The sequence below is a fragment of the Phalacrocorax aristotelis genome, chromosome 15, assembly GCF_949628215.1.
Source record: "Phalacrocorax aristotelis chromosome 15, bGulAri2.1, whole genome shotgun sequence".
Classification (NCBI taxonomy): domain Eukaryota; kingdom Metazoa; phylum Chordata; class Aves; order Suliformes; family Phalacrocoracidae; genus Phalacrocorax; species Phalacrocorax aristotelis.
In genome coordinates, this window is record NC_134290.1 from 332,614 (window position 1) to 354,269 (window position 21,656).

Here is a 21,656-nt window from a genome sequence, read left to right on the forward strand (position 1 = left end):
CATATTTAAAGGTGTTCTGTTACCATTTCATTAAAGTAACCACATTAACTGTATACAGTGTGCTACTTTGCCTTGCTGTGCATTCATGGTTTTAAACAAACCCTTGATCCGTAGATTTCTTTTTTTTTGTATTTACATTCCCTAGGACTCCCTGCTCAAACTGAAAGATTACAAGCAATGCTTTGAACACTCAGAAGTTGCCTTGAACGAAGCAATTCAGCAGATGATTAATATGACAGCAACCTCTGCTAAAGAAGAGTGGGTTGCTACAGTAACACAACTCCTCAAAGGAATAGATACTTCAATATCATCGGTCAACAGCATCCTGAAAGACTCTTCCATAACACCAAGCCTCATTCGATTAACAAACAACCTGATTCAGGTAACCCATTCACCTGCACTAGGAAAGAGGTGTTGTGTGCTATAGGCATTCAGACATGATACAGATGATATCTGAATTGCCACCCACTTGCAGTGACATTTTGGGTTACATTTTTGTTGGGGGGAAATTGGAGGAAGATGAATGTTACCTTCCTAATCTTAATTTTCATTTCAGTGTGTTAGAGATGCACTGAGCACACCTGTGCTAGAATCAGTAACAACAGGTACCTTCAAACACCAAGCTGCCTAAAATAATCAAAGAATGGTAGTAAGGTAACCCAAGGAGCGACACTATTTTCTTACACTGTTTGAAATTGTGATAATACGAAGACTGATTGAGCTGGCTGCATGCAGTTTATAAGTTAGGGCGCTGATCTTGGCTGTATGTGCTTTGGGCTAGAAGACAAGATCCTGTAAGCCTTACGAACATGGTAGAGCTGCTTGCCAGTGCTGGCCATGCTAAGGGTTTTTGCAGTAAAAACAGAGAGGGTGATGAGAAGAGGGCAGGAAAAAAGGTGTTGTAAGGACTGTTTCTAGCATTATGAATACAGCTAATTTTACCCTTTTAAAGAGGAGGTACTTTCAAACCTTAGAACTACTGAATGAATATTTTCCAGTTCAGGCAGACTCTCAGTTCTGTTAAGAAGCTAGTCTAGTTAATGTCAAAATTCGATGTGCTTGCAACTCTCAAATCTCCGTTTACTTCAGTAAAAGCCAAGGACCTTCACTCCTCACAAAATCATACTCTCATTGTGTAAAGTTGTATGTGTGTCACTGTTATGGAATGTAATGGAATTCTGGAGAACAGAGTATTCATTGTAATATCCTAAATGGTTTCTGTAATAATAATAAATATGATTCTTTGTCTACATAAATACCAATAGAAAAACTATTGTGAAAGAATGTGAGAAAAGTGTAGGACTTCAGAAATTTCTGGCACTGTGGCAATAACATGGGCAGTCGTCTATGAGAAATGGTAGGGCAACAGTTCCATGACACAGTATTGTGTTGCTCAGAATTTATTCAGTTACATCATTTATGTAGCATGTGTTGATGATTCTAGTTGGTCTTTAACAGTTGTTGTAAGATCTGGTAAAGAATTCAGGAATACTTTTAACTAAGTTCCTCTTCCTTGCTGGGCTGTAGATAAATTTCTTGTACAGTAATGAGGCCTACTAACACTAAGAATTTATGCTGCATGTTTGCTTACTTTGAGTTGTTTGTGTACAATATTAACAGAGAAATAATTAGTTGGAAAACGATGATGCAAGAGGAATGTCAGGGTAGAGGAAATGATCATCTACCCTTCCCCATACCGGCTGACCTTATTTGTAGGACTTTTTTACCACCACTCATTGTGAGAAGCTGCGACTCAACTTTATATTATTTCCTTAGGATAAAATGCATTACAAACTTCGGGTTGTTAGAAAGGATTCACATCTGACTTTTATTTCTTATCACTTTGTTGGTATAATACCTGTTTCTTTATTAGATCATAGACTGCAGCATGGCAGTCCAGGAAGAACCAAAAGAACCATACGTTTCCTCAGTGCTTCCATGGATTATCCTGCACAGGATCATCCAGCATGAGGAAGATGCTTTTCAATCCCTTTGCTGCCAGCAGCAGCAGAACCAAGGAGAAGGTGAGTTAATGATACACTTTTACATATGGAGTTGAGCTCCTTACCATCTAGCTCTGGAATACAAATAATAAAATACTTGTTTGTCAGCTTATCTTGCTGGCTGAAGGGAGTAGAGCAGTATGCAAACATCACTTTCTTATTCACTGAGGAAACGTCTTTTTGCCAGATGAAGCATTGGCTAGTTGGATTTAAGTCAGTTCTGTGTTACTTAAATATTTACCAACTTCTTTCTTCCAGTGTGTCCTGATACCCCTATGTTGCCTTCTTCACTCATGCTGCTGAACACTGCTCATGAGTATTTGGGAAGAAGATCCTGGTGTTGCAATTCAGATGGTGCTCTTCTCAAGTTCTATGTAAGTGTTAGCATCGTACAATAATTTAGGTTGGAAGGGACCTCTGAAAATGATCTAGACAACCCCATCTCAAAGCAGGGAACAACTTCAAAGTTACATTAGATTGTTTATTGCCTTGTCTTCATGTTAAAAATTCACTCTTAAAGCCACTTTTCTTCTCCCAGACAAACACACAAATGTTTCAGTCAGTTTAATCTGAAGAGCAAAGGCTCGTTATTCTGGACCCTTGTCCATCAGTATGCTTTCTAAACAGGGCTTTTTATCAGACAAGAGATGCCTTTGGATAACCTATTCTGTACTAGAAAAACATCTTAAGTGGGAATTAGTTAATGATCTACCTTGCCCTGAAAGACAAAGCACTGGAGAAGTGTTAAGTGATTATTCTGAGCACTTAGGAGAAATGTGAGCCTGTATAAGCCACTGCTTATGATAAAACTTCAGCTGAATGACTTGAATTTTGTGGTGCTTAACTTCGGAAGATGCATCTTCTCCACTTTAAAAATAAACAGAGGTAATCATAGAATGGTTTAGGTTGGAAGGGACCTATAGAGGTCATCTAGTCCAACACCCCTGCAGTGAGCAGGGACATCTTCAACTAGATCAGGTTGCTCAGAACCCCAGCCAGCCTGACCTTGATGGGGCCTCCACCACCTCTCTAGGCAACCTGGGCCAGTGTTTCACCGCCCTCATTATAAACAGTTTTTCCCTTATATCCAGTCTAAATCTACCCTCCTTTAGTTTAAAACCATCACCCCTTGTCCTTTCACAACAGGCCTTGCTAAAGAGATTGCCCCCATCCTTCCTATAGTCCCCCTTTAAGTACTGAAAGGACTCAGTAAGGTCTCCCCACAACCTTCTCTTCTCCAGGCTGTACAACCCCAACTCTCTCAGCCTGTCCTCATAGGAGAGGTGATCCAGCCCTTGGAGCATTTTTGTGGCCTTCTCTGGACCTGCTCCAACAGGTCCGTGTCCTTCTTGTGCTGAGGGCTCCAGAGCTGGACACAGTGCTCCAGGTAGGGTCTCAGCAGAGTGAGCAGAGGGGCAGAATCGCCTCTCTGAACCTGCTGGCCATGCTTCTTTCGATCCAGCCCAGGATACAATTGGCTTTCTGGGCTGCAAGCGTATGTTGTTGGCTCATGTCCAGCCTTTTGTTCACCAATACCCCCAAGTCCTTCTTCGTAGGGCTGCTCTCAATCCCTTCATCCCCCAGCCTGTATTGATACTGGGGGTTGCCCCAACCCAGGTGTAGGACCTTGCGCTTGGCCTTGTTGAACCTCATGAGGTTCTCACAGGCCCACCTCTCCAGCTTGTCCAGGTCTCTCTGGATGACATCCCGTCCTTCTGGTGTGTCAGCTGTACCACTCAGCTTGGTGTCACCTGCAAACTTGCTGTGGGTGCACTCAATCCCACTGTCTATGTCACTGATGAAGATATTAAATAGTACCTGTCCCAGTACAGACCCCTGAGGGACACCACTCATCACCAGTCTCCATCTGGACATTGAGCCATTGACCACTACCCCCTGGATGCGACCATCCAGCCAGTTCCTTATCCACCCATCAAAACCGTATCTCTCCAGTTTAGAGAGAAGGATGCTGTGGGGGACCGTGTCAAAGGCCTTACAGAAATCCAGATTGATGACATCCGTAGCTCTTCTCTTGTCCAACGATGTAGTCACTCCATCATAGAAGGCCACAAGGTTGGTCAGGCAGGACTTGCCCTTGGTGAAGCCGTGCTGGCTGCCTCAGCTCACCTCCCTGTCCTCCGCGTGCCTTAGCATAGCTTCTAGGAGGATCTGTTCCATGATCTTCCCAGGCACAGAGGGGAGGCTGACAGGACAGTATTTCCCTGGATCCTCCCTTCTACCCTTTTTAAAGACGGGCACAATGTTTCCCTTTCTCCGCTCCCCAGGGACTTCCCCTGACTGCCATGACTTTTCAAATATGACGGAGAGTGGCTTAGCAACTCCATCAGCCAGTTCCCTCAGGACTCTGGGGTCCATCTCGTCAGGTCCCATAGACCTGTGTATATCCAGGTTCCTCAGGCGGTCACGAACCTGATCTTCCCTTACAGTGGGAGGGGGTTTAGCTCCCTGGTCTCCATCCTGCGGTCCATCGGCTTGGGAGGGGTGAGGAGAGAGGTTACCAGTGAAGACTGAGCCAAAAAAGTTGTGAGTACCTCAGCCATCTCCTCATCTGTTGATATTAGGCCACCATTCCTGTTCATCAGCAGGAGTACGCTTTCTTTGACTTTCCTTCTCTGCTTGATGTACCTGTAGAAGCCTTTCTTGTTGTTCTTTGCACCCCTTGCCAAACTCAGCTCTGGCCATGCCTTGGTCCTCCTGACCCCATCCCTACACAACCGGGCAGTGTCCCTATACTCTTCCCAGGATACCTGTCCCTGCTTCCTCTGCCTGTGCAGTTCCCTCTTTCTCTTTAGCTTGACTAACATGTCTCAACTCAGCCATGCTGGTCTCTTCCCTTCCTTGCCTGACTTCTTACACCTGGGAGCTGAGAGCTTCTGCGCTGTATGGAACACGTCCTTAAAGATCTGTCAGCTCTCCTCTGTTCCCTTGCCCCTGCAGACCGTTTCCCAGGGGCTCCTGCTGAGTAACTCCTTGAAGAGCTGGAAGGCCGCTTTCCTAAAATTTAGGATCCTGACTCTACTCCTCGATTTTCCCATATCCCTTGGGAACGTAAACTCCAGCAATGCATGGTTGATGCAGCCCAGGCTGCCTCCAGTCTTGACATCACCGATGAGCTGACTTTCATCGGTGACCATCAGGTCTAGTATTGCATCTCCTCGGGTAGGGCTGTCTATATTACCTGGCTCAAGAAGTTATCCTGAATAAAAAGAATAAAATTCCTGAATAAAAGAATAAGAAGTTATGTTCTCTGGAAGTCAGTTTTCTAAAATCTGGCAAGTAATAGAAATTAACTCTTGAGTTCATTGATATAAAATTGAAAATAAACCTGAGAATAGTTTACTTCCTGTCATAATTCCCATTGTTCTGTAGACTTACCTTGCTGGGAATTATTCTTTTCTTCTGATTTTTCCGCTCTGTTTTACTTGCACTAGTATTTTATTTTGTTCCTAAGATTTGAAAGACAAGCAGGAATAGCAAGTGGTCTGATAATACTATACATCATTCACAAGCTGAAAAAACAGTAGTGTTACTTCTTCAAAATGGTTGCTAAAATAACCCAGTGGGATTCCATATTCATCTTGTCTTAGTGATTCTAAATAAGTTGCTCGCTTCACAGAACCGAATTTGTCAAGTGTTACATAAAGTTTGCACATTTTTGATATACGTAAATACTATTTAACATGTAAAAGAGTATATTTAACTGTCAGACAGGAAAATACAGTTCTGAATTTTGCAGTTAAACTTGGTTATTTGTTTCTTCCAAATTACAAGAGTAAAGATTTGCAGACCATTGTCTGTCCTCAGCTACACATCTGGAATGCTGTTGATAGGTCACAGACCACATGGTGTTACCTGGATTTGGTCCTAAAGCTGTGATGTATCTGGCTGTTCTGCTGGTGAAAATGAGTCACATTTGATTATACCTGCCTTGATTTTCATACTGCAGGCTGGGGGGTGGGGGGGGAAGTAATTCTATTGTTTTCATGTTGTTAACTATGTGTAACTTCAAATATACATACAGAGTTCATCTGCTAAACAAAGATGATGAGAATGAAGAGTTACTTCATTCCTGTCCTTCCTTGTGTTCTTTGCTCTATTGTTTAGCTGGATATGTTAGAAGATCTAATATGCTTCAGAAATGAGTGTCTGGGCAGTAATGCTGTATCATTATTAGATGAAAGGAGTTACCCACTCATTGTTGACCTTTTTAAGATTGGTCCTTGAGGTCTAGTTGTTACACCAGAAAAGAAATTTCCCATGGTTGAAGGAGAATATTTCTATGTGTATTGCTGTTCCCTTACTTTATCCTTAGCTTAGAAAGTGAAGTGCAGTCAGCTTTTAACTGTACTGGCAGTCTGGGATAGCCTGGCTGTTGGGACAACCCAGATAATACAGTACCATGTCATTTACTGGGCAGTGCTCTCCAGGGATATTTCAGTGACACTTCACAGATTTAGCTTGACTTCATTGAGGTTTATTACCTTCAGCCAAGAGAAAATAATGATTAGTTCTGTATAGAGCTACTCAGGAATCTCTTAATTTCCCTTTTGAGCACTCCCTGGAGCTTAATAGCCACAGCTCAGTGCCAGACCCCATCTACCTCTGTATTTGAGCATCAGTATGTCCAGAACAGTAATTTAGACAGCTAGAAAGGATGGTGTGGACAGCCTGAGGAGTTCTGCAGGAGTCTGCTCACCCTGGTAGGGCTGGAGCTAATGAACAGTCTTTGAGCCAAGGCTGATTCAGTATAGGACTACTAGATTACTTCTGCATCCTACCCTCCTCAGTCTCCCTGGTATTAGGAGTATATTGCTGATACACCTGAGTTGCCTCTGCATTGGGTCCAGAGGGCTTATTAGCTCAGGCACTGTGCTTCATGAAAATAGATAGCCTCTTTCCAGACTTCAGCTTGCCCTCAGATGCAGCTTCCAAGTGATGAATGTGAATTGTGTCTGTATGGTGTGCCTGTATCCACAACCTGGGCTGTCTGATAGTATGCTCTGTGAACCTGGATAAATGACAGATAACTGAGCGCTGTGAATGTATTTACAGCTAGATCTTTGCAAATGTCATCAGGTACTTCAAACAAAATCTTCAGTTTTCAGTCACAAAATTGCCCAATTCTTAAACTAAAATTTGATATGGTATTATTCAGCACAAAGTATTTGGTTTTCAGAGACAAGAGGATGTTGGAAGGGTAAGGAAAGACAAAGATAAAGTTGGATTTATTATTTGAAGAGAAAGGCAGCTTCAAGAACGTTAAAAGTGTACTTTATACACTAGTGTTACATTATCACCTTCTGTAGGTGAATTGTCTGCTGAAGTACAATGTACTGCTTGTGGCTGAAGGTGGTGTGTGAGAGATGATGTTAATGTGTAGTTAATCTGGCAATAGTCGAAGTCTGAATTACTAAGGACAAATCTGGATTACTGCTAAGAATTTAAAAGCTGAATAAGAACATGGGAGATTGTTTTGGACACTGTTCAAGGGAGAATTCTGTTACTGGTGTTAGATGTGATTTTGTTGGCAGCAGCAGGAATATCATGCTTTTGTTACAGTATCCTGTGATGCTTACATTTTCCTTTCAACTTATTAATCTGTACTTTTCAAATGTTGTTCACAAATTCTTACAGAAGAAGTCTGGTGTGAGTCAAAGATGATTGCTGTTACTCAAAATTTCATTGAGAGACATTATAAGAATTGTCTTTACTCTTATTTTTCAGGATTTTGGCTCTTAATAAATGGTACCTTCTTAGCACCGATCTTAAGCAGAAGAGAATTCACATCTTATAGTTAATCCCAGCACTTACAGACGAGCTTCTTACATGTAGAATGACAGAATTTCACATTGTAATGATGTGCAGTGTTTGTCGTGTCAGGAAAGCCAATCAAGATAAGAAGCTTATTGTAGCAGGCATCATATGCATGAATAATTGAGCTTACAATCCTACCTGTTGAAAAATTATAAATGGTGATAAACAGGTAGCTGAAGTATGGTAGAAGTAATATGATAAGCTTTTATATGAATTGCAAATAGGTGAATGCTTTGCCTTTTCAATTTATGGCTGCAAAATTCCAGTTGAGGAAACTCCTAAGTTAACTGGTGTGTTGACGAATGGGTGTGGCTCATTTGGAGAAATCAGATCTAACTAAAATGAACAAATGAAAGTTGATGCTTTCTATCAGAGAGAAATGTTAAAGGAAATTACTTACCAGTTAATAGAACTCTTTTGGTAGTATACAGCTTCCTAAAACTTTAGAGGCAAATGTACACTTTTTGTACCCTTCAGTCTCCCAAATGACTTTTATAGCAGAAGCATTCCTTTTCTGCCATCTCAGATGAGTTTTCTTTAGACATAGAAAGGTGCACTCTGATACTGGGGACAAACACGACATATTGCTGTTACTTGGTGTGTAGAGGACAACTTCGAATGATCTTAAGTCTGAAACATTAAGCTGATATCTAATCTTATTAATTAAAGACAAGAGTTCATGAATTAACCTAGGGAAAAAATAAAAACATTTTATTGCAGATACAGTGCCACTGAGATTACTTGTGTGAGACTAGTTTACAGAAATAGGGGTAATGTTTGGTTGTAACTGGGGAAAAATACATGTAGTTCCTTAATGTCATTTTCATCATCTGCCTTCAGACAACTAGGTAACTTAAAGCAATCTTCAGCTTGCAGATGACTTTTTTATTGATATTTGTGGTGTTGTAGGTTCAGGTACTACAAAAAGAACTTGCAGCATCCCCTTCTGAAGATACTCATCCATACAAAGAAGAGCTGGAAACAGCCTTGGAACAGTGTTTTTATTGTTTATATGGATTCCCTAGCAAAAAAAGCAAGGCAAGGTACCTAGAAGAACATTCAGTACAGCAGGTATGTATTATTTAATGTCAGTGGAATATCCTGAAGTCATGGAAGACACCCCCTTGTTTGGTTTTAAGCACCTTAATATATTTTGGAGAAAGATTACTACTTTTTCATTGTAAAATATAAGTATTTTACATATTGTAGAAAAGAAACTGTTTTTAAAAATATAGAAGCCTTTTTGAATATAGAGGGTCAGATATTTGAAATGAAATGCTAGGCTTGTTCACACTGTCTGCCATTTTGAAGCTATTGACAAATCAATTTTATTGAGCCATGACTTTCCTGTTTTCAACAGAGAAGTTCGAGTTTGAGGAGAATTAGAGGAAAAAAATACAGCTTGAGAAGAAAACTTTAGCAGCCAGCCTTGCAGTTTATGAATGTGAAAAATGTCACTGTTAAAAATTATGCAAGTAAATTATACTATAGCTTATTTTGAAATCTATGATGGTAAATATCTGGTAGCTGTTTAAGAGAAATGTGTGAAATTCAGTTGAGTTTGGGAGAAGACCAACTACAAGGGAAGAGGGATTGAGGAAGAGGGGCCTTGGGAGGAGGGTTGTAGTATTAAGGAAGACACAGAAAAAGCAGGTCAGCAGTCCTCTGCCTTGAGACATCATTGATTTTGTTCAAAAACCTTAGATGATTTTTGCATTTACCAAATGCCAAGTGATCATAAAATTATAAATGAAAAATGGTTTCATACAAGCAAAACAGTTGTCTGGCTGCTTTGAACAGACCTTTTTAAGTACAGAAATACTGTTATGTTATTACTCATTGAATATTTGTGAATTCTGGCTTTTAAACTTACCTGTTAGAAAATTAAGATCATGAGAAAATGGGAATAACTAAGAAAAAGGGAAGTATAAGGAGATTACACTCTGCCCCCCCCAAACAAATCTGTTTTAAAAATTCTTATTGAAATCATTGACAAATTGATTTTTAGTAATGCGACATCCCTGTTTTCAGTACAGAAGTAAAATTGACTGTAAAGAATAATACGAACAATAAAAAGAGACAAACTTACTCTAGCAGAAGAGAACTAATTTTTTTTCTTTTTAACTTTTCAAGAAAGAAAAGTGATGGAAAAAAAGAGGAATAGATACTGAAAGTACATTTCTATAGAGAGTTTGAAGATTTTGAGTCTCAGAATTTTGTCTTATTCCCATTTCATTCATTATTCTTACTTGAGTTTGAAATTGAAGGTGTAAAGCTTTTCTCCTCCATATCTTACACATGATCGCAGCATCACTCAGGATGCTTGCAATTGATTCTTGCTTATAAACAACTTTGCTAAGCAACTCTTCTAAGCAAGTAGAATGACTTTATTTTTCAGTGATATACGCTAAGTTACAGCCCAATACCGTAGTCTTTTAAATCAGTGAAATCAGTGAGCAGTATCCTATATTTGTGAGCAGCATAAATTAGTCACACTTTCAGTTGTTCTGTTCTTGGGAGGTTTAATTTATTTCCTACTAGAGTAATATGTATATTCTTAAAAATTAGAAAAGCCATAGAAACTTATCATTAGTACTCTTCTGAATTTTTGAATTTGTGATAATTTTTTTCCCCTCTCGTCTACCTCCCTCTTCAGGTTGATCTAACATGGGAAGATGCTTTGTTCATGTTTGAATATTTTAAGCCTAAAACTCTTCCAGAATTTGATAGTTACAAAACCAGTACTGTGTCTGCTGATTTGGCCAACCTTTTAAAGAAGACTGCTACAATTGTTCCTCGAACAGGCAAGCCTATGCTGAGCCTAGATACTGTATCTGCCTATATTGAAGGAACATGCAGCAAGGTATAATTAATTGCTTTAAAAACAAAAACATTGAAAGGAGAAAAAATTATTGTTGTTATTTTTATGTTAACTTTAAGATAGGGGAATTATTTATTCCATGATGTTGTGTTTCCTCAGGTAATTGCTTTTAAATGAAGTAAGAATGACAACACCAAAGCTTTTAGTCTTGGAATGGCAAGATATAATATTGGTCAATATAGAGTCAGTATGAGATGTTCATTAGTGTTTGTAAATGCTCTGTGTATCTGTGGAATATCTCTTTGTATTCAATACCTTCATATTCTGTGATGAAAAGGCTACTTTTACTACAAGAAAGAAGCAAGTGTGCAGCTCATTTAATATGATCATATTATTTAACATTAACCTTTTTTTTTTTTTTTAATATTTTCAGGTACCGTCTCTCCCGGATGGTGCAGACTATTCTCCACCAGTTGTGACTGAGTTGTACTATCTTCTGGCTGACTATCATTTCAAGAATAAAGAACAGTCTAAGGCCATTAAATTTTACATGCATGACATTTGTATTTGTCCAAACAGGTCAGTATTATTGAATCCTGCTGTGCATCATTCATTCTTCTCACTTCTTTCAGTATTGAAAAGCTGACAACAAAAGACATTTATTTTGGTTTCAGGAGTTAAAAAAAAAAAAAGAAACAAATTAAAAAACCTGCTTGCAATCCATTATCATAGGTTGATTGTATAATTAAGGGCATCTCTAAACCAGCTCAACAAACAAAACCCAAAACCTAGTGTTAAGTATTTTATTGTTTTGAAATTAAAACCAGAAAATGAAAGGGCAGGGAAGCTAAATTAAAATCAAGAATAACTGGGAAGGGGAAGCAGCAAACAAATATCTCTCTTTTCTACCTTTTGTTTTGGCAGTTTTATACATGACAAGGAATGAAAAATGTCACTGTTTAATAGCATAGCTACAGCACAAATAGCATTCTTTAGTGGATTAACTGGGTAGGCCAACCTCTTTCTAAACGTATCGATCTTGCTGCTAGAGAACTACTCAGAAAATACAATCTCAAGTAAAGTATTGAAGTGATATTTAAACTAAACCACCTTGTTTCTTGATATTTTACAATTTACTGAAATACCACCAAGATTAAGTTCTCTCATCTTGAAAATAAAGCATGTTTTGAATAAGTCTTCTAAAATGAAATTAAATAATAATATTTACATTTACTGCTTAAATATAGGGTTTGCATATTAGATGTTAGCTATCATTTTAATTCTCCTTGAAGTTGATAGATCAGGGTCAGTGACAGAAACCCTAGTTTGATAGATTTGAGAGAAGAAAACTATTTCTAAATCTAGTCACATAACAGAGACAAAAGGAAAGGTGAAGGCACAGAGCAATTTTACATGTGAAATCTACAGAGGAAATAGCTGTAGTTTATTGTTATTGAATCTTCTAATCTGGGAGCTGTGATTAGCAGATTGCTAAAACTTCTGTTTGAAGCCAGGTAAAGAAATGACCAACCACCCCTCCCCCCAGTTTTCTGTAGTTTTGATACTTTAAAACCTAAATTCATAAATAAATGAGTGGAATGCATTTTTACTTTCAAGTGTGACATTTTGTTGCACGGAAGATGCTTTAGGTGGTAGCATAGTATTTTTACCTCAGTCATATGATATGTTACTTCTTCAAAAGTCTGTATTAAAGTTCCCCTTCCCTTCCTCTCAGGAATGTGACTGTTGAGGTCACTTTATCCCGAAATGGGTTTTCAATTGAAATCAGCAAGAAATTACCAAAAAAAAATGTGCGAACACTATGATTATTCCTTTGGTGTTAGAGTCAAGGTAAAATTTAAAAATTCCAGAGCCATTAACCCCAGATGTTAATGTGAGCTTATGGAATATGGAAACTAGTCTTCAGACTGTATTGTCAATTACGTAATAAACACAGGTCTGGATCCTGAGCAGTCCCCTCAGTAAGCCATCTTCGTTTTTCATCAGGATTTCCCTACATGAATGCATTTTGGGGTATGTGATTTTTATGTTGGAAAATCATGATAAAGACCATTCACAGTTCAGTCCAACAAGACAAAATGTCATAATGGCTGTCTGCTGGCCTACAGAAATAAAGGATGACAATGTTTGGACAGGACAGTGTCATTAATGAGAAAAGAAGTCAATGGGTGTGCTGCCATTAGAAGTATAGATATGCTATTTTTGCAGGGCAAATAAACCTTATTGTTTCATCTGCTTTTCATGTGTGACAATTACTGGAGAGAGTGTTTTATTAGGAAACCATTTTTAATAAAATCAGTATGATTTAGGCTACACAGCATCAGTTCCACTATCAGGGGAGGAGGAGGTGCAGAAATCTGTTTTCAGAGAGCATATGATGAAAGGATGAGAAAGTTGTGGATACAACAAAATGAATCTTGTCTATGACATTCAGTGTAACGCTTAGGGAGGAAATTGTTAATGTGTTATGTTCTTGCTTGCGTAGGTTTGATTCATGGGCTGGAATGGCTCTGGCTCGAGCAAGTCGTATTCAGGACAAGTTGAATTCTAACGAACTGAAAAGTGATGGCCCAATCTGGAAGCACTCTACTCCTGTCTTGAATTGCTTCAAGCGAGCCCTAGAGATTGACAGCTCTAATCTCTCCTTGTGGATAGAATATGGCACTATTTCCTATGCCCTACATTCTTTTGCATCTCGACAACTTAAACAGTGGAAATCAGAACTCCCCCCTGAAGTTGTGCAGCAGGTGGGATCTAACTGAGAGTAGTATGAAATTTTAAATATTTTAAATTATCTTTTCTAATGTAGTAACTTTTTAAATTAAATAGTTACATGCTGTATACCACATATTAGACTGTATGGTTACTTAGTAATATTGGAAATTCCAATATTCGTTCATATAAGGTGCTGGTGTCAAGCAGTATTTAAAGGATTTTTTTCTTTCTTTTTACTGTGTAAAATTAGTTTGACCCTGATCTTTGAATTATCTTTCGAAGGTGACACAAAATTATTGTAACCTTCTGGAAAGGGGATTTATATTTCCTTTACCTTTCTGTAAGTGTCATACAATGGTTCCAGGAAAAGGTGAAATGTATACATATTTAAATAGTGAAAAGATCAGGAATCATTGTGGTATCTGCGTCCATATGTCGTCTCTTGTATCTAAAGACATCCTCCCCTCTTTTTATGTTTTTGGGCTCTTTACTTAAGTAAACAAAAGGATAAGATGAGGAGATTGGTAGAATTTTCATAGAAGAAGTTGTTATTAATTCATTAGCTCTTTATGCATGATGATGATGAAAAAATTAGAGTTGTTATGAAGTTTATTGCTAAGCCAAAATGAGCAATTGTAAATACTCTCTGACAGTGATAAGAGTTGCAGAGAGCGAAGCAAAAGGTATTCTTGCCATATTCAGCTCAAAATTAGATGCATTGCAAGCAAGATAAAATACATTTCTTCACAAATGATAGTGGTCCATAGTGGCTCTAGCAGGCTTAAATTGCAGAACAAAACAAGTAATTTTTTTTTCTTTGAAGAGTTAAGAAAATTACAGCTCTGAAAAAGTGGCAAAATTACTTTTTGCAGACATGTATTTGGGTTTTATTTTCAGATTTATATTTATATGCCTATTCTTACACTTGTGTCTTACTGTTTTGTTTTGGTTGTGTCAGTAGTTACTGGAATGAACAAAACCACATTTCTGCGGGCCATCAGGATGTATGTGATCACTTGGATATGTTCTGTGGTTTTTAGGTTGAAAATGTTTTAGATGATGTACCTTGTTTATGCACTTTTATGTGCAGGAATGTATTTTTAGGCTTTTTCATCCAGCCATGGTGAATTAATGTATTCTCAACTCTTCATTTGATCACAGATGGAAGAGCGTCGAGACAGTATGTTGGAGACAGCCAAATTGTGTTTTATGTCAGCATCTCGTTGTGAGGGAGATGGTGATGAAGAGGAGTGGCTTATTCACTACATGCTGGGAAAGATTGCAGAGAAGCAGAAACAACCTCCTGTTGTCTATCTGTTTCATTACAAACAGGCAGGTCACTACCTGCATGAGGAGGCTGCCCGATATCCAAAGAAGATTCACTACCATAATCCACCAGAACTTGCCATGGAAGCATTGGAGGTAAAACAAAATTAAATACGTAGGCTTGAAAACCTTGTTCTCTACAGATAATGGAATACCAGGTATTATTAGTTCATATTATTAGGCATATGTACATGGTGCTCTGCATCTGGGAACGTTCACAAAACTAGCTTGGAGAATAAAATGGAGCCTGTTATTCAGGCTGGTTTTGTTTTAAAGACAGTTAATGTATGCAGTCTCATTATTGGGCAGACAGGCAGAAATTCTACTTCTGGATTTGCTGCGTACAGTTCATTAGTCAGTTTTTATCAAAATCAAACATGGATAGATTTCACAAGCATCTCATATCTATGAAAGTGTAAGTTCATGCATGAGGTGGAAGTCATAACACCTTTGCTTTCACTATGTTGCCCGGTAAAAATAATGGCTCTAGAACATACCCAGCGGTGACTTGCTTCCAAGGGGACCTGGTCTGCTTTCATTGTTGTATTCCATAAGTTGCAGTTATAAAATTTTTACAGTGTTCAAATCTTGTAATTTACAAGCAACCTCCAAAGGCAGGAAAAGTCCTATTCAGGTAAGTTCAGGTCACAGATGACTGTCTTTACTAACTCCTGCAGTTTCTACAGAGAAGGGACTATTTGTAATAGGTTGCAGAGCTATGAATTCTCTACTGACTAAATGGACTTGGTGTTTTCTAGGTATACTTTCGGCTTCATGCTTCTATTTTGAAACTTGTGGGGAAACCAGACTCTGGTGTAGATGCAGAGATACTAGTTCGTTTCATGAAAGAAGCTTCTGAGGGACCATTTGCCAGGGGTGAGGAGAAGAACACCCCAAAAGTTGCAGAAAAGTGAGTGCTAATTTCCAGACATCCTCTGAAGGCATATTTATAAACGACTGTATAACAAACTATTAAAATGAAGCTGAATGAAATATAAACAAAACAAAGTGATTAGAATTAATTCTAATGTTTGCAGTTTTCAGGTACCATGAGCAGTAAGATTATAAGCTACTCAGAGATCTTAATAATCGGCACAGTGTAGATTGGAAGGGAACAAAACAGAACCATTTTGATCTTGTGATCCATTTTGAAGCCCCTGTTTAGTTATTAATTACTTTTTAAATCAACTGTTAACAAATGCAAAAGCAAATGACCTTTATTTTAAAGGATAAGAGGCTTTAGTCCTTTTAATTTGTCTCATTAACAACTGCAAACTAAAGAATGTTTTACTATTGACCAGTGACAAGGGAAGAATATAACCTCTACTAAAAATCCATCATTTAGAATTTGTTATTAAGATTTGATTACTGTATTGGAAATGTTGTAAGAATGTGTAGTCTCCTTTTGTTCTTTGTGTATGTCCCTAGTATGTTAACACTTCATTTTTTTTCTTCCCCCTCCCAGGGAAAAAGCTTGCATGATTGATGAAGACTCTCACTCTTCAGCCGGAACAGTGCCAGGCCCTGGGACTTCCCTCCCCTCATCCTCCGGTCCAGGTCTGACATCCCCACCTTACACAGCCACTCCAGTTGACCACGATTACGTCAAATGTAAAAAACCCCATCAGCAGGCAACGCCGGACGGTACAGTCCCTGTTCTCAATACTGGCAGCACAGGGAGGTGCTTTAATCAAGGGGGGCTTGACCAGGAATGATCAAACTGCTCATTTCAAGGAGGGTGATGGGTCTGTGGTAACACGGGCAATATTGAAGCTCATTACCGTTTTAAGTTCAGTTCTTTAAATAGAATCAATGTACAGTCAGAGCTTTAAATACAAAATTCAAAGTTGTCACCTGCCACCATTGTCACTTAGTCAAAATGGGAATGTTGATAGGAGGACAATGTAGCTGACTGAATTTTCAGTGATTTTTTTTTTCTTTTTTCCTCCAGAGCTAAATGTCTGTCAGAGCTTATTTAGGGAAGATGTGGATTCAGTCTTTAGAAGACTGGACACCATTTCAGTGCCAGTGTGAAATGACCAGGTTAAAATCTGAACTGTGGCTGAAACAAGACAAATTGTTGAAAAGGCAAAACAACAGTATTATCCTTTTTTGAAGGAGGCAGGTGGCAGCTATTTTGAATATATTGTGTATCAGCACGAAGTAATTTGCATGACAGTCCAGTAGACTTCATCTTCTAATTTCTCTTTATCATTTACAATGACTGGTTAGCAGTTCATCTCAATAGAATATAAAGTAATATAATAAATAATCGGCTTATAAATGCAGAAGGTAGGATGGTATCGCAGTGTTATTGAAGATTTTGCAATATATGTATATAGTAGAAATTAGTTACTATTTAAGTAATCTGATATTATTATTTGGCTAGGAATTTTATTGTGATTCTACTCTTCCTGCCATTTGTTTATCCATCTGGATCTATGAGTATCAGCACTCAAGGAGGAGTAAAATATCTGCAGTGTATAGCTTAGTGTTGGTAGAATGTGGCAGGCCCCACAGAAACACTGTGCTTGGTATGAATTTATTTCTGGAGGGTGGGCTGCTCCCTATTGTCATTTTCTGAAGAATGGTAACTTGTAAATAACTTTGTTGACATAGTTTTGAAAGAAATGTTCATATGCCTGGAAACTCTGCAAAGTGAACTTATTTATTCCTTTTCCCCAACACATAATCCTTCATCTCTTTCACTAAATTGAATAGAGAAATGTTCATTTTATTGATGCTTGTGTTTCAGTAATTCACTGGACTCTTTTGATATCATATGTAGTGTGTTAGTGTGAATGGGTTATGTAGTGACCAGGCTTTTATATTAGCCTTTGATGTCTTTTGACACATCAAACACAGAAGGGAGCAGATATTTAAATATTTCCTAACTAATAGTCGCTGTGAGAAGCAGTTCTGCCTAAGACTACATCTGCTTAGGTCCTGAAGACTGTTGAAATGTTTCCAGGAGATACGTTAGACACACATTCCAATATGTGGTGATAGTACCATCACTCAAAGTAAGATATTATGGACTGCGGTGTGCTAATGGCCTGATGGGAGCAAAGTTGGCTGCTTAGCACAGCCTGAACGTGCAAGCTAGGGAATGTCTACCTCTGCCAGGGCTGAAGTAGCAGTTCTTGCATCTGCTAGCTTAGCCTAGCTAGGACTAAGCTTTGCTGTCAGAGCCATTCAAAATGTCAGCTGCTGAAAGAAATGGAGTTAGTGTCATCTTCGGGAAGGATGACAAGTAGAATTGTGAAGTACTGTGTCATTCATAATGTTTTGTAAGTTGCTGGCACAACAAAACTCTGGATACAGCATATTGAAGAGCCCTAGGAAACTGTAATGTTTGCCTTGGGGCTGTTACAGATGGAAGGAGAGCTAATAGTCTGAGCAATGCTCAGAAGTCTTCGAGTTTTATATTATTACATATACTGTGCTCCCCTGCATGCATTTGCAGTTTGCTTGTATTAAAATATATACTTTTCAAGTAAAATGCTCTTGACATCTTACACATAATCGCATCACTGAAGAAAACTGGTGCCTGCATTTCCATTGCACTACTCCTAAAAATAGCAAGAAAATATCCATCATCTGACACTCTTTAGATTATTTTTTTACCATTCTGACAGCAAACGAAACTCTCTATATTTTTGTTCACAGAATGAATAATTTGGCCTAAATTCAGCCTAGATATTTATTCTTTGAGGCCTAACAATACTCTTATTTACTCTTACTCATGTATCAATATTGCTGATCATATTGTTGAGCATTATACAGAGTCTTACCTATAAAGTTCTCTTCATATGTTACCACAAGCAAATATGCTAGTTGGGGCCTCTTATCATTACTGATCTGTGAGACCTCTTTTGGTCATTTTTATGTGCTATCCTTGAAGAAAACATGACCGTGAGGAAAGATAGAAGGAATTGGGATGGTTTGTCTAGGGAGGAGAAGACTGAGGGGAAACATGACAGCAGTGTAAAATAAATACGGTTGAAGGCTGTACAAAGAGTTAGCGGCAAACCCCCAGGATTTCCATGTCCATGGGAGACAGAACTGATGATATTAGACTTAAATTGCATTTTCAGCCTGGACATTAGAAAAGAGTGTTGGAGTACAGTGTTAGGAAATACTATTTATTTAAAAAAAAAAAAAAAAAAAAAAGTGAAACACCATAGTATGCTCCTGGGTATAGTATAGCACTGCAACACTTCAGCACTGGAAAGCTTTAAAAAGTGGCAATACAGCCATCTGTCAGGAACAGTGGAGATGTAATTTATCCTGACAGAAAAAGGAATGGACTAGATGAATTCCTTGTCATTCCTTCTGAACCCTATTTTTTTTTTTTCTATTAATTTTATGTTGTTTGTGGAGGGGTTTTCTTTGGCTTTGTTTATTTCCTTTTTTTTTTTTTTTTTTTTTTAACAAGACAGCCAACAATGTGCCTTCTACTGCAGCAAACTACCTCATTACAGGCAGGAGAGAATTACTGTACAGCCACACATCTTTTCTTGAAAATATTGGAACTCTGATCTTCAAGCATTTATCTGTAGATAGGTCAAGCTGTGAGGACAGACTTATTTCAGATACATTCTGTTTAAATGTGTCATTTACAGTTCTGTAGCTCTCCAGCACGTTTTGCTGGAGAAAAAAAGAAGACCAGGACATGCCAAAATCACTGTTAAAAGTTGAGACCATTGAAAAGCTTTATATTCAGTGAATGCTGAATGCTGGTAATATTAGTTTTAAGTCATATGTTTAATGGAAAAGGGAGAAAGGAACCAATAAATACAGCTTGTAAAGTAACTAACCTTCTTTTCCCTCATGGCAGCTGCTAGCATATATCTCCATCAAGGAGAGAGAAGTATGGCTGAGTGGCAGCTGTTATTTGCTGGCTGGCTAGCTGCTGTCATGTGTGTAAAATAGGCAACTTCCTTTCTCTTTTCTTGTCCTTCCATTCAGCAACATCTTTTTCTTCCTTCTGTTAATCCTGTCTTTCCTGTCATCACCTCTGCCTGTTGCTTTTTTATAACCCTCCAAATGAAAACTTGCATTTGATAGCAGAAGCCTCAGGTTTAGACTCTTCTTATTTTCCAAGAGCAAAGTAGGTAACAAGAAAAAAACAGGAACTCAGTAGGGGCTAAGACAATCGGTACCTGCGATGTCACCATATTTGCACACCTAAATGGCCAGTGTTACATACCAGAACAGATATGCCCATTGACATCCTTTATACAGGCTGGATGTATGTAGTAATTAAAGACCAATCACAGTATGGACTTCAAGCAGTTTAAATTTACCTAAATTTTGTGCTAAGCATTAAAGTTAGTTCAGAAGGCAGTAAAAATATTAAAATAATTTTTAAAAAAACCCTGAATGATAAATCTGTTTCCCAAAAAGTGGACTGGGAGGTTGTCGTGAGGTCTTTTTTATTGCAATATGCCTTTGTTGTGTTGATATACAATTCCCTATTATTGTGGTGGTACGCAGGTGATGTATTCAGTATCCATTGCAATTGCAGTGTTAAAATGTCTTATTGTTTAAGTCTTCTTCCATGTCATGTAGTACATTTTGTGTAGTTAGACATAATCATCCTTTTTTGTGTTTGTCTTTGCCTAATTGCTTTTGCAACCAATATTGCCCGTGCTGCCTCTAACCTTTATACAAATCTCTCTTCCCCAGGCATTCTCTTCCTGCTTTTACCTGTCACGGCTTGCTTTTAATAATTGGCAAAACCTGCATGATAAACTCAGTGGGAAAGGCTACTTGCTTCGTACTGTGGGAGAAGTCTCACTTCATAGTTTGTTGGTCTGCAATTCTGCAAATGTTATGAAGATGCACAGTTTTTTGTATATGGGGGTTCTCAACATCCTGATGAGACAAAGGCGACCTGTGAGAAACTTTTTGCACCAGGTTGTCACTCAGGCCAAACTAAATAAGCCTCTAAGATGGAGTAGATATTTCTGTGCATAAAAACAACATTGCATTTTTGAACGTTAAAATCTTACCCTTCAAAATTCTGTCTCTCCAGCAGTTTAAAATGAAATCTTTCAGTCTGCAGTACATATCCTTTTCTGGCACATGGTACTGGATGTTCATGGGGACAGCATACTGGACCACATGAATAATGAATCAGATCCAGTTTATTGCAGTATGCTCCATTTTTAGCTTTCCCCAATTTAACGTCTCTCTGATTAGTAAAGTATCACACTGACATTTAGTGTGACATTATTGTAAAAAGGACTTGACTAAATAAATGAAACATTGATGAGATGCTATGTTGTTCTGCACTTAAGGATGGAAGAACAGCAACACAGGACTGCATGTTACTGAAACACTGAATCAGTGTTCAGTGCAGCCAGACAAAACCTAAACTCTTGTCTTTGACTCATGTTCTAAGAGAACTCCCTTTAAGCATTCAGAGGATTTCCTGTCCTCAAGAAATTAACCTGCTCCCATGCAAATCTCTGCAATTCTTTTGTTTTTAATGATGTGCAAGTGCCTTTTGACACAGAACTAAATATTGTCTTCTGTTATGGGTGGATTCTGTTTCAAGGATAAGAATTGTGTGATACATCATGTTTCTGACCACAGACCACTAAAGAAAAATGCTCATGTATACAAATAAAGAGAAGAGGGGGAGATAAGGTGCTGGGCAGGCAGGACAAAGAGAGTCTGTACATCCGCAGCCTGTGAACAACCCACCTTTATTGCATGAAACAAGATTATTTTGTAAAATAATATAGTTATTCGGTAAACTCTGAACAGTGCATCAGGATTTTTCTTTACTGTAAATTGAGTTAGCATATGTATGTAGCTCTTTAGAGAAGCTTTCTGTGCCGCTTGTTTCTGATTTTTGACTTGTAGCTGATTGTTTACCACATTTCAGTTGCTGCCTTGTAATAACTTTTCCTTCACATATTTAA

At 38.3% G+C, this 21,656-nt stretch overlaps 1 protein-coding gene across 8 annotated transcripts in view; it reads left to right on the forward strand.

Moving 5' to 3' along the window:
- Positions 1–21,656, forward strand: part of CABIN1 (calcineurin binding protein 1) — a 117,259-nt gene that overhangs the window by 17,935 nt on the left and 77,668 nt on the right. For 6 of the 8 annotated variants that reach the window (XM_075110564.1, XM_075110560.1, XM_075110556.1 and 3 more), the window contains 10 exons: positions 146–382; positions 1,874–2,024; positions 2,262–2,377; positions 8,748–8,909; positions 10,495–10,701; positions 11,093–11,238; positions 13,166–13,427; positions 14,557–14,817; positions 15,480–15,631; positions 16,187–16,365. In XM_075110564.1, the coding sequence (XP_074966665.1) occupies positions 146–382; positions 1,874–2,024; positions 2,262–2,377; positions 8,748–8,909; positions 10,495–10,701; positions 11,093–11,238; positions 13,166–13,427; positions 14,557–14,817; positions 15,480–15,631; positions 16,187–16,365 (1,873 nt within the window). The remainder of the gene's footprint in view (positions 1–145; positions 383–1,873; positions 2,025–2,261; positions 2,378–8,747; positions 8,910–10,494; positions 10,702–11,092; positions 11,239–13,165; positions 13,428–14,556; positions 14,818–15,479; positions 15,632–16,186; positions 16,366–21,656) is intronic. The other 2 variants (XM_075110562.1, XM_075110561.1) reach the window with 1 other exon arrangement.